Source organism: Natrix helvetica, assembly GCF_964273705.1.
Source record: "Natrix helvetica genome assembly, chromosome: Z".
NCBI classification, from domain to species: Eukaryota; Metazoa; Chordata; class Lepidosauria; order Squamata; family Natricidae; genus Natrix; species Natrix helvetica.
The window spans coordinates 72,817,069-72,830,352 of NC_138554.1; the positions used below are offsets into that span (position 1 = coordinate 72,817,069).

The following is a 13,284-nucleotide window of genomic DNA, read 5'->3' on the forward strand; positions in this document are numbered from 1 at the left end:
ACAAGAAGGTATTTGAATGTACTCTGGGACTATTTCTTTGAAAGTGGAATATTTTGCTTTTATTTAAATAGATGTTCTTTCTTAAAAGGGAAAAAACCCATGGATTTTAAAACAGCTTCACCCAATCTGGAGGGATGGTCCAATGATTGTGCTCTATTTATCTTTATTATTTATTTAGTTTTACTTTTGTTAGGGATTATGAAAGTTGTAGTCTAACACATTTGGATACCATCAGGTTAGGGAAGGTACTTTTGAAGACAATAAAACCAGAAGGGGAGTGGGTTCTGCTCATAGAATTTAATGGTGCTTTGTCATTGTTTTTAAGGATGTTGTTGTTGGGGTTTTTTTTGCATTTTTTTGTTTCCAGGTCGAATGGGCAATAGTCGAAGTGCCCTGAAAATGATCATGGAAGACCTAAACGATGTAGATAAAGCTATAGAATTTGCAAAGGAGCAAGATGATGCTGAACTTTGGGAAGACCTTATTTTGTATTCAATAGACAAACCTCGTAAGCAATGTAGTCTTTGCCCAGTTTATTATAAACTAGTTATGTCTGTGTCAATGATAGAGAGAATGAATTTAATTAATGGTAAGGAGGACAGTATAGCCAGATTGATTTGAAAATAATGCCATCTTGAATAATACAAAGAATTGAATTACATTATTCCTTAGTTCTGTGACATTTGCTGTTTAACAAATCAGGAGAACTGCTAGGAAATTTTGGGTTTTCCTAAGAATCTTTATAAAGGCAATTTGCCTTCCTTAATAGAAAAATATTAAATGGTATTAAATTTTTTCCTAATAAAAATTCCTTTAAGTATGATTATTGTCTTAAGAAAAGAAATTGTCTTCTCCTTGTACATCTGCAAATGTATTATCTTTTATTGCTGGAACTGCTGTGATTTTATGAAACATTTACTAGTGTTTTTTCCTGCCAAAATGTAAAGTCAGCAATAGCATTTACAAATCATTCCACAAAGAAAATTAATTTCCCTCTGCATGTAAATACATTGTGAGGAATTGGTAGAATGTTGTGATTGAGGGGGAAATTTTTTTAATATATATTGGAAGAAGAGAAAGAAGTGCAAAAACTGATATGGGAAAATAGTGTAAAATTAAAAAATATAATTCTGAGAAACTGAGACTAGAAGTATGGCACAAAAGTCATAGACAAAGACACAGCCTTCAGAAATAATAAAGTTGGAGGCTTGAGTTAAAGAATAATAGAGTGTATCAGGAAAAGAGACTAATAGGAATTTTTAAACAGTATTTCAGACTGTCCACTCAAATTATTCAAAGAATCAGATCTACAAAAAAATCCAGAGTGGGAAATAACATAGCTTTTTAAGTAAAGCGTATATTTTAATTTAAATAAAAGTCCTATAGATAACTAGATCTTTCACAGAGATATCTTTAGTTTTCTATTTATTTTCCACTCTCTGTTTTTAAGAGTAATCTACACCACTTAAGAGACTTTGACATTCTGATTCTGACTTAAATGTTCTGTATGTTTTTACAGCTTTTATTACAGGCTTGTTAAACAATATAGGGACTCATGTTGATCCTATTCTCCTGATTCATCGTATTAAGGAAAGTATGAAGATTCCAAACCTGAGAGATTCATTAGTAAAGATTCTTCAGGATTATAATTTGCAGGTAAAATTTAAGATTAGGGGTGCTTTTATCCATTCCTCCACTCATGACACCACTGTGTACATTCTTGTGAAAAGAAGCTTTTAAGGAACAGATGACAATTTAAAGAATAATCAGGCCATAAAAAATAATTGTCACACTCTACTGCATCCTGCTCAGGCCAAACAAATGGGGAAAGGTTCAGGGAGAGGGCCAAGATACTAAAGAGAATGAAGCCCTCATTCAAGCCCTGTGAAGAACGGTGAAAGAAACTAAATATATAAGCGTGCAGAAAAGAAGATTGAAGGGAAATATTATAGCCGTGATGGCGAACCTATGGCACACATGCCACAGATGGCATGCAAAGCCATCTGTTAGGGCACGCGAGGCATTGCCCTGTTGGCTCCAGTGTGCATGCGCATGCTGGCCAGCTGACTTTGGCCTTTATTTTTGGCTGTTTTTCGCCCTCTAGTGGCTTCCCTGAAATAGGGCAAAAAATAACCCAACACTCAAACCGGAAGTTCGGGAATGTTCTTCTCCCTCCAGAGGCTTTCTAGGAGCTTGAGTAGGGCAAAAATGGCCTCCCTGCCCTGGAGGCCCTCCAGAGGCTTCAGGGAAGCTTTCTGAAGCCTCCGGAGGGCAAAAAATGGTACTATGGGCAACCCAGAAGTCCGTTCCCAAACTTCCAGGTTGCCCATATGGCCATTTTTCACCCTCTGGAGCCTTCAGGGAAGCCTCCTGAAGCCTCTGGAGGGCCTCCGGGGAGCGGGAGAGGCCATTTTCGCCCTTCCCAGACTCCTAGAAAGCCTCTAGAACCTTGGGAGGTCCATCACGCGCCAAAAGCGAGGGAAGGGCAGGGTCGCACACACATGCGCTCCAGGGGAGGGTCGCACACATAGAATTATGGGTGTGGGCATGCCCGCGCACGACCCCTCTGTGCTTCCCCGCTTTTGGCACATGATGGGAAAAAGGTTAAACATCACTGTGTTATAGCAATCTTTGAATATGGAAAGAGTTGTCAAATAGAGGAGAACTATGTTGTCCAGGACACCAGCATCAGAATTTAACTATAGGAAACTAGACTCAAGTTAGAAATGAGGAGCTACTTCTTCATAGTAAAAGCCATCAACCAGTGGAATAGGCTGCCTTTCAAAGGAATGTACAATATTTCATTTTACTTGGAGTTCTTCAAATAGAAACTCAATAACCATCTATTCCTTTAGCAGATATTATACCAAGCAAAAGCTAAGAGTAGAAGACATCTAAGATTCATATCAGCAGTATGATTTTTTAAAAAAAATTGTCATCAAGGCAACATCAAGTATGGGTATAATAAGTGCCAAATCATCATCTGTGTTCATTATTTGACTTATATACTGGTAGCCCCTCATTCAAAGGAAGCTCATAAAATTTCAGATTGGACAATACTGCTCAGGCAATTCTGTAATCAAGATGTGGTTTGCATTAGGTAGTGTGCTTGCCATTGTATATATAGAAGTAGCATGAAGATCACTAAATTTGGTAATGACATTGTCCTCACTGACAATTATTTAAGCCTATCTAATAATGGCAGTATTATGAGATGGTGTTCTAATATTCATGGCAGGGCAAGACAAAGTTATCTGTATGGAATTAAAAAGTAAGTAAGTTAAAGCTGCATTCTAAAAAATCCTGTATTTTATATCTCACTATTCAGTGAAGTGAATATTAAATCATAAATAAAGTAGACTACCAGCAACTGCAGTTTAATTTATATGGCCATAAAATTGTACGTTCTCTTAAAGTAGAGCCACACATATATCAAAAGTGACACATGCCTTGGAGCTGTATTTAGCTAGTAGAAAATAAATTACTGTTTCACTGGCAGTGTTTTTTTTATTAAAATTAAATCACAATAGGCACTTTGACAAGTCTGCTAGGGTGAACAAGATTACATTGAATTTTAAGCAATAAAGCAGTAATTTCCTAATTTTGAGACTTCACATGTGCACACAGGCATACGCGTACACACACACATAAAGGATCTGTATTTTCAAAAGCCATGCATGCAAAACTTTCAAAGACAATGAATATTTTGTTTTCATAAATTACAAAAAAAGGATCTTTCAGGGTGAGCCATAGGGTTTCTAATACTCTAGTAAACTAAATATTACATAAAATATGTTTTTGCTTTCTTTAACTTTTAGATATTTTTCAACTAGTAGGGACTTTTCAGGCCAAGTTGGTTCCTCCACTTATTTGACAGATAAACTTTTCATAATAAAAACTATTAAATATGTAATAAAGGAGTCAACTGCAGAGCATAGGCTCTTCACAGCTTAGATGTCTCTATATGATAACAAAACATTGTATGAGAAAATCAACAAAAGATTCTTACTTGGATAGTTTACATCTCCTAATCTCTAGATCCAGCCAATAGAGCAAAAGACTGAATACCAAATTGCAAGTTATTGGGTTCTTTTTTAAAATAAACTTGTAAAGATTAACCTAATGGGTGTCAAGTAGTGGTGGGTTCTGGATCCTGGTGCAACGGGGCTGGGCACCCACCACATGAACGTGTGCAGCGCGCGCATGCATACTTACCACCTGCGACACTCTAGTTGCTTGGCGGAGCGTCACGCAAGCGCTATACGCTACGTGGGCAGAAGCCCCGAAAACTTCAAATACTGGTAAGGAGCGTGGGTGGGCCTCCGGAACACCATACCGGAACGATGCCTGGTGCTCCCGGCAGGCACTGGTACGCCTGTACTGGGGGGTACCGGTCGTAACGCACCATTGGTGTCAAGAGAAACCTTTTCACTTGTTAGCATATGACTTTTGCATAATGGGAGAATTGGTTCTGTTGTCATTGGGAGGTAGCTTTCCTTGTGAAAATTTGTTTTATTAATTCATCCAGAAAATTGGTGTCTTTGAGTACTGCTGAAGCAATTTTTCTGATACTTGTTTTTTTGGAGGGGGGGGGAGTCACTGCAACTTTTTCACAAAACATATTTTAGATATCATTTGCTAATATTGAACGTATTTTACATCCCTTTGAATCCAGGTGTAAATTGCCATTGATACTAGCTCAGATTATTGATATTGATCTGAACCATTGACATTACTCAAATTATCATGTTATTTCAGCTACTTCAAGATATATTTAAAGAACAGCCATTGCATTACAAAATAATAAAAATGCATGCAGCACAAAGCATGAGACACATTTCTTTTTTAAAAAAATGATAATTTTTTTGACTGGCATCACAGTATGGCTGATTTTTTCCAATCAATAATGAGAAAAACAAACTCCAGTGTTTGTGTTATTATTATATATGGCTTGACTTCCTAAGTTTATGAAAAGAGGTATATATAAAATTCAAATTGTCCTTTTATTTTTCTAACATTTAATTGTTCAGTTTTTATATCCTGCTCTTCAACAACTCAATTTTTCCAATATGTGGTGGGAGAAAAATCTGACTCTAGATTAATTAAATAAAGCCTGCTGGTGATGTTTTGGGGTGCCACAAGTTTTAGCTGGGTGAGATGACTAATACAGAGCTCTTTTGACAATTACACAATATACGGAGAAAAAGTGGGGGAGGACTCCATATGAACATCCTGTTTTTGGCAATAGACTGGTATTTGCCTTTAATTCTGGCTTAACCCTAACACTGTGTTTCTTAAATTTAAGATGAGTGTGTTGAACTTCCAGAATTCCCAGCATAATGACTGTGGAATTCTGAGAACTGAAGCTTAAGCTTACCAAGATGAATAAATACTGTTTTCTTAATTCATTATAATGCATTCTGGTGACGGGCCAGCGGTTGCCGGCGCTCCACCAGCTCAGGCGTGTCCGGAGAAGTTTCTCTTCTCAGAAATGTCTTCTCAATGGAGCGGTAGCAGCCTGCCTGTCCCTTTCAGGAGCTCCACTGAGGAAACTTCTTCGGTCGCGCCCCAGCTGGTGGAGCGCCGGCAACTGCCGGCCCGTCGCCAGGGAGACAGTCAGTGAGGTGAACTGCGTGGTTGCTCGGATGCAGTGTCCCTTTGAGGTACTTCAACCCCCGGGAGGGAGGGTGCAGGGGGGGGCGTAACTCCAGCCTCACACACACACATACACACACATACACATGTTGCTCAGTAACCCTAACCTTCGCGCTCTTATCCGCGCTCTCCTCTGCTCCTCACAACTGCAATAGTTGTCCAGAATTGACTTTTGGGGCTAGGGTTTCCGGCCCCTGCCACTTCTGGACATCTATTGCCGTCACGAGGAGCCGAGGAGCGCGAAGAAGAGCGCGAAGGTTCTTGGCGTTCCGGGAAGCTACGAAAGTGGCTGGGAGAGGCGCGCGGCTTGGTTTAGCCTCCATGGACATCGCAGCAGCAGCCCCAAATGCGCCAATCTCGCCATTTTTTGCATCGGGGCATGCTGCAAGGGGGGGAGTGAAGACCTTTTCCAGCTGGCGCAAAGGACTTCCCCGGACTTGCTTTAGTGAGCACAGGCCCGCACCTCCACCACCAACAATCCGGAAAAGGTCTTTACTCCCTCTCTCTTGCAGCAAGCCCTGATACAAAAAACGCCAAGGCCTTGCGAGTAAATGACAGGGGCGGGGCAGGAACTTACTTCCGGGTTCATTGACCAACCGGATCGCCCAATCCGGTGCGAACCGGTAGAAACCCACCACTGCACTGAATGCAGCATTTTTGGCCTCCCAAAATCCTCCCCTTTGCAAAAACGGCGGTGCATAGCCTTTAGGAGGCTTCCAGGGTGCTCCTGGGGGCTGGGGAGGGCAAAAATGATTAAAAAACAGGTTGTTTTGTGCCCCCCCCCCGTCTCCAGGAGCACTCTATAAGCCTCCTAAAGGCTATGCATTCCCTTTTTTTTGACAAAAGCCTGTTTTTGTGAAAAATGGGCCATTTTTTGCTCGTTTCCCTCCCCCCAGCCCCTAGAAGCACTCTACAAGCCTTCTAAAGGCTATGCATGTCCTTTTTTTTTACAAAAAGGGCCCATTTTCACAAAAAATGAGCCGTTTTGGGGAGGTCTGCAGAGTGCAAAAACTTTTTTTTTTATTTGCCTCTTCAAAATCTTGGCGCGTCTTATACTGCATTGTGTCTTATACTCCAAAAAATACGGTAGTCAAAAAACTTTTAAAGATGAGTCTTTCATAGACAAAGTTTAAGTATTGTCAAAACTTTGATCACTTTTTATTTGTGCAAAGCCAAAACATTTGAGAGTCCTATAATATAAAAATTACAATTTAATTATTAAAAAATTGTTTATATCTTTCTTACCCAATCCGAATTATTTAGTTTCATAGAGGGGTTACAAATTGCTTTATTATTTTAGAAGATCATAGCAGCATAAAGTCTGAGAACTTATGCACTAGTAGATAGAATTCTTAATCTTTGAACAATCAGTAAAAATTAGAAGACAAATGGTAAGGGTGAATGGTTTTTTTATAACAAAATGTGATGTGAAATTGTCTCAAGGCAGTAAGGTTCAGTTATGAGAATGGTACCCCTACAGATTTCCCAGACTTCCAGACACTTGCTTTCATTTCTCTTTTTAATTACCTGGGCCAAATAGTTGGAATACATGGTTCTAACCAGATAAACTGCATTAATGCATGGCTTCAAATAATAATTTGGGAATAGTTAACCTGTTATTTCTTCTAAGACAAAGCTTTAGCAAAAGGGAATTTTAAAATGCAGTAAGTAGGAATAATAGATATCAATATGTAAAAGATTTAAATAAAGTTTAATTGATTAACCAATTAGGAATATTTACCTAAAATTGATTGGGTAGCTATTTGTTAAACGGCTATATTGCTACTGGTACAGATTTCATTTTATTATAATGCAGCTCTTTATTAAGAAAATGTAGGTGCTATTGTCAAAATGACATTAAATGCTGTTCTCAAAAATGACATTAAATGTATCAGAAAATAAGAAGCAATAGGTCATTTGCAGATATCCATTTCTTTTTTAAGGAAAATTATAGAAAAATGTTTTATCCTGAAATTTTAGTAGGTTTACACATATTGTTAAGTACTATGGAACATACTTAACATTGATAATGCTTAATTTTAATTATTCCTTTTTTAAAGCTCCAGAAGTCATTTTCTTTAGTGATAATATTTAGACTTAGTAATAAAATTAGAAGACCTGTTGACAAATTATTATATAGTTGTGTTTTTGCCTTTTCTAGATTTTGCTTCGAGAAGGATGCAAGAAGATTCTTGTGGCTGACACTCTTTCATTGTTGAAAAAGATGCATCGAACACAAATGCGTGGAGTACTTGTGGATGGTAAGTTCCATAAATTCTTGAAAATACTGAAATATAAGCCTATCTCTGAGCTCTCTGAGCCCCAAGGACTTCACAGTTCATCCCTGAGCTACAAATATCCTTTTCTGTTAAAATTTATCTTGGCAGTTGAAGAGTTTTTGGGATTATCTCTCATTTTGTCCCCCCAAAATTTTCCCATTTATTTAATTCAATATTGTAGCCAAAATTCTGTGCCCATTTTACCATTTGTTCCTTCACAATTTCTTCTTCCATTTTATACTTCAGAAGAAATTTGTATATTCTCCCTATCATCTTTCTTTCTGTGCTTTGAATTATTTTGTCTAATCCGTGTGGTTCCATTTGGATGTCGTACAATTTAGTTTCGTTATTGTGTTTAACTTTGATTTGCAAGTAGGTTAGCCAGTCAACTTTCATGTTTTGTTCTGCCAATTCTTCAATTGTTTTTAAATTTCCCTGTCCATTAATTAAGTCTCTGTATTTTAGCACTTTATTCATATCTTAAAATTTGGATACATTGTCCTTTCTTTTCTTTTTTTCTTTTTTGAATAGACACAAACAAACAAGACACAACAAACACCATAAAAAGATATTCCATTACAAATTATAATGTGTGTCATCCTTTCTGTCAGGAATAGCCAATTTGGGATTTTCACATAGTGTTTTTTTTTTTAATTTTCAGCCAGTTTTGCACTAGTGTGCTTCTAATTAGATGTTTTTGAAAGTATTTGTGTGTTTTGTTTTTATCATCCCATAGGAACATATGCCAATCTACTTGCAGATCGTGGCCTTCTAAGGTCAATATTCTTTTATTCTTTAACTCTATCCAGTCTTTCACCCATATTATAGTTACAGCTTGTGTGTATAACTAACAGTCTGGTAATGCTAAGCCTCCTCTCTCCTTGCTATCTTGCATTGACTTTAGTTTAATCCTCGCTTTTCGTCCTAGCCATATGAACTTAGCAGTTAGTTAGTTTAATTCCTGGAAGAAAGTTTTACCAGGATTTATAGGTGCGGCTTGCAACAAAAATAAAATTCTTGGTAAAATATTCATTTTAACTGTGGCTATACACCCCATTAGTGATAGCTGAATTTTTCCACCTTTATTTATGTCACTAGTTTATTATAATTATCATCTTTAATTGTAGAACAATTCGCCGACACCCAGATCCCGAAGTATTTCACTTTCTTAGTTATTTGCATTTTAGTTACTAATTCCAATTCCTCTTCTTGCTTTTTTGTCATATTTTTGTTTTGCTTTTATTAATTTTTAATCCTGCCACTTTGCCATATTCTTCTAGTTTTTGAATTAATTTCGGACTGGATTCTAGTGGATCTTCTAAAACAAATACTAAGTCATCAGCATAGGATTGGGTCTTATATTCTTCATTTTTAAGTCTTAAACCTTTTATTCTCTGGTCCTTCCTAATTTCATTTAACAATATTTCCAGAGTTAATATAAACAGCAAAGGAGAGAGGAGGCATCCCTGTCTTATTTCAATCTTCTCTGTTAGTTCTCCGTTCATCAGAACTTTGGCTGTCTGGGTGTTATATAGTTTTTCTATCATTTTTTGTAAATTTTTCTCTGAATTTCATCCTATCTAATTGCGTTGTTATAAATTTCCAATTACGTTGTCAAATGCTTTTTTTGCATCAAGGAAAACCAGTATCAATTGCTTTTCTAGATGCACCTTATAATATTCTAATATACCTAGGATGACTCTCGTATTATTTTTAATGTGTCTGTAAGATAAAAATAAGTTTTGGTCTGGATGTATTCGTTCATTTAGCACTTGTTTAATTCTTCCTGCCATAATTGCTGCAAATAATTTATAATCGGAATTCAATAGTGAAATTGGTCTGTAATTTTGAATTTCTTATAAATTAACTTCTTCTTTAGGGATTAGTGATATTATTGTTTCCATCCATGATTCAGGCATCTTGGCTTTTCCTAAAACTTTGTTAAACATTTCCACTCCTAGTTCTTCCAATATTATTTTATTGTATTTGTATAACTCCACCGGGATTCTGTCTGGCCCTAGGGTTTTATTCTTCTTCTGGTTTTTCAGGACTAATTCTACTTCAGCTGTCGTTATCGGCCTGTTTATTGCCTCCCTTTGTTCTTTTGAGATTGGAATTATCTTTTCTGGGTTTAAATATTGTTTTATCTTAGTTTTCTCTGTACTATCTTGCGCTTATAATTTTGTGAAATATTTTTTAATAATTTGCTTCTTTTCTTCTGATTTATGTTGAATATTTCCCTCATCATCTTTTAGTTGATATATCATCCTTTTTTCTCTTTCATTTTTCAATCTGCATGCCAGCCATCGTCCAGGTTTGTTGGCTTGTTCAAAGTAATTTTGTTTGGCCGCTTAAATTTTCTGCGCTAATTCTTTTTGGATTGTTAAATTAATCTTATGTTTTATCATCTCTCTTTTTTCTTTTTTAATTTTATTCTTTGAGTCTTTCTGTAATTTAGCTTCAGCTTCCCTAAGTTCTTTTTGCATACGTTCTTGTTGCTCTTTTTGTTTTCTGATTTTTCTCACTATATAGGTGATCGTGAGGCCTCTTATGTATGCCTTAATGGTATATCAGAGATTTTGTATTGAGGTGTCTTCTTTTTTGTTCATTCTAAAAAATAATTGTAATTCTTTCTCTAACATTTGAGTGTATTCTGTTTCTTTTACGATATTTGGGTGCATCATCCATCTTTTTCTTCTTTTTGGCCATAATAATAATAATAATAATAAATTTGGATTTATTAGCCGCTCCCTTTCCGGGCAGGACTCGGGGCGGCGTACACTAAGACATATATAAACATACATATATACAAAAACATACATGCACGGAGGAGGTAATAGATTAAAACATTTAGACAAATTAAAACCATTAACATGCCCCGTTTAATAAAAACCCAATATACAATAAAAATTTAAAATTTAAAAAAGACAGTCAGGAGGAATATGAAAAAATTATGGTTGAGCCAGGCCGGATAATTGAAAGAGGTGGGTCTTCAACTGTACACGGAAGGAGCGGAGATCGGAAATAATCCTGATGTCACGGGGGAGGTCATTCCACAGGGCTGGGCCCATCACAGAGAAGGCTCTGCTCCTGGATGTCGCCCCCCGACACTGTTTGGCGGACGGCACCCGGAGAAGTCCCTCTCTGTGTGAGCGAATTGGTCGTAGGGATGTGTGGGGCAGGATGCGATCCTGCATGTAACTAGGTCCTATGCCATGAAGCGCTTTAAAGATCATAATCAAAACCTTGAAACGCACTCGGTAGACCACAGGAAGCCAGTGCAGCTCGCGCAGGAGAGGTGTTACAGGGGAGTATCTAGAACTCCCCATAATCACCCGCGCGGCCGCGTTCTGGACCAACTGTAGTCTCCGAGTGCATCTCAAGGGAAGCCCCATTCCAGTTTAATTTTATTGGGTTCTGATCCACCCACTCATTTGTTTCAATTTCGATTTCCTCTAATTGATTACATAGTCCAGATGATATCCAGGCCATATAAATTCTCGACCAAGATTGGTGGGGGTTCGAATAGAAGGTATACTGCTTTCTTGTTTTGTGTCTTTCTCTCCAAATATCATGTAGTTTATATTCCATTGCCATCTCAAAAAAGGATTTAGGTAATGTATTTTTTGTCTTTTTTTTTACTTTCATAGTCCATCTTTTTACCCATTATTGCATTATAATCCCCAATTAAGCAAATATTTTCATACTCTAATTCATTTATTTTGTTGTGTAATTTCCTCTAGAATGCTTCTTGTTTCTGATTTGATGCATATATCACTATTAATAAGATCAGTTTTTCTGTTGTCTCTAATTCAATCATTAGAATCCTGCCTTCTTCATCAGAGTAGACTGCTTTGGACTTTATTTTTTCCTTTATATAGGTTGCTATCCCTCTTTTTTTTATCTGCTAGTGCTGTATATAGTTTTCCTAATTTTTTGTTTTCCAGTAAGTTAATATGTTCCCTTTTAATGTGCACTTCCTGTATACAGGTTATGTCTGTCTTCAGTTTCCTAAGTTTATTAAACATCTGTGCTCTTTTCTTTGGTGTGTTCAATCCATTCAAGTTTACCGAGATAATTGTTATTTCCTGGTCCATCTTTAGATGGGGTATTTTTTATTACTTCTGGCTTGTATCTGATTTTTCCCTCTTGCGCCTTCCCTTTCTGCCCTCTCTCTTTCTTGCTTCTGTTTTTCTTCCCTGTTTCTTTCCTTATCTTCTGCTGCCTCTGCTTCTTGACTTCTACTTTCTAGGTCCTCTTTACTTCCTTGTTCTTCTTCCCTTGTGAAGTATTTTTCGTAGAATTCTTGCACTTTTTCTATGTTATCTATTTTATATCTTTTTCCTTGCCAAGAGACCAATATCCCTTCCGGTACCAACCATCTGTACATTATTCTGTTTTTATTTAATTGGTACTGTCTACGTTGTTCCCGGATTCTCCGTAGTATCTGTTTAAGAGTAATCAACTCTTTCCCTTATATGTTATTGTCCCTTTTCTGGTTTTTTTGTACACTTCGTCTCTAGTTGTTTTTTGGGCAAATCTTACATGCACTTCTTTCTATGTCTATGTCTCCCGGCATAATTGGTGTGTATACGGTAAACCTCATCAATGTCTCCTTTCATCTCTTGTTCCTTTCTCTGTAAAACTTCAGCAGAAATTTCGGTCATTTTTTCCTTTCAGGTCTTCTTCTTTTTCTTCAACTATGTTTTGGAATCTTAGATAATATGAAGCTCTTTCCATTTCTTCTAATTCTTTATTAATTTGTGAATATTTCAACTCCATTCTTTCCAACCTCTGATCTGTATGTTCTATTTTTGTTTCGATGTTCTGGATTTTCTGTTCGTTGATGGTTATGGTATTCTGTATCTTTTCAATTTTGTCATCCTTGTTTTTGATATCTCCTTTCAATTCTTCCATTTTGTTTTTAATTTCCTCATAAAGTTCCTCCTCGTCTCTTCGTGATTTGTAGTTATTGCTTCTTGGGTTTAGAAGCGATAGCTACTAATGTGGTGTGGCTAATTTGATAGCTTCTTCCTCAATTAAAAGTCTGCATACATTATTAACAGTGTGTTGAGCAATAGGCATGTGGTTAATCTTTGCAATGGCATCTTTCCATTCATAATTCAATGAGTTAATGATAATGCTGATCATTTGGATATCATCAATAACATGGCCTCTTTCTCGCAATTCACTTCTCATTCCTTTCAGTTTGGTCAAATGTCCACCAAGTTGTTCACCAGGTTTCAACTTCGAACCATGGAACTCAGACATGAGCAAACATGAAGATTCAATTGAAATGGGCCTGTAGCAATCTTCCAAAATGGCCCAAATTTGTTGGGCTGTTGCATCA

General features: G+C 36.9%; 1 protein-coding gene across 2 annotated transcripts in view; it reads left to right on the forward strand.

The window, feature by feature from the left end:
• The window catches only part of VPS41 (VPS41 subunit of HOPS complex), a 241,866-nt gene that overhangs the window by 214,905 nt on the left and 13,677 nt on the right, over positions 1 to 13,284 (forward strand). For both annotated transcript variants that reach the window (XM_081932591.1, XM_081932590.1), the window contains 3 exons: positions 368 to 508; positions 1,520 to 1,656; positions 7,817 to 7,916. In XM_081932591.1, the coding sequence (XP_081788717.1) occupies positions 368 to 508; positions 1,520 to 1,656; positions 7,817 to 7,916 (378 nt within the window). The remainder of the gene's footprint in view (positions 1 to 367; positions 509 to 1,519; positions 1,657 to 7,816; positions 7,917 to 13,284) is intronic.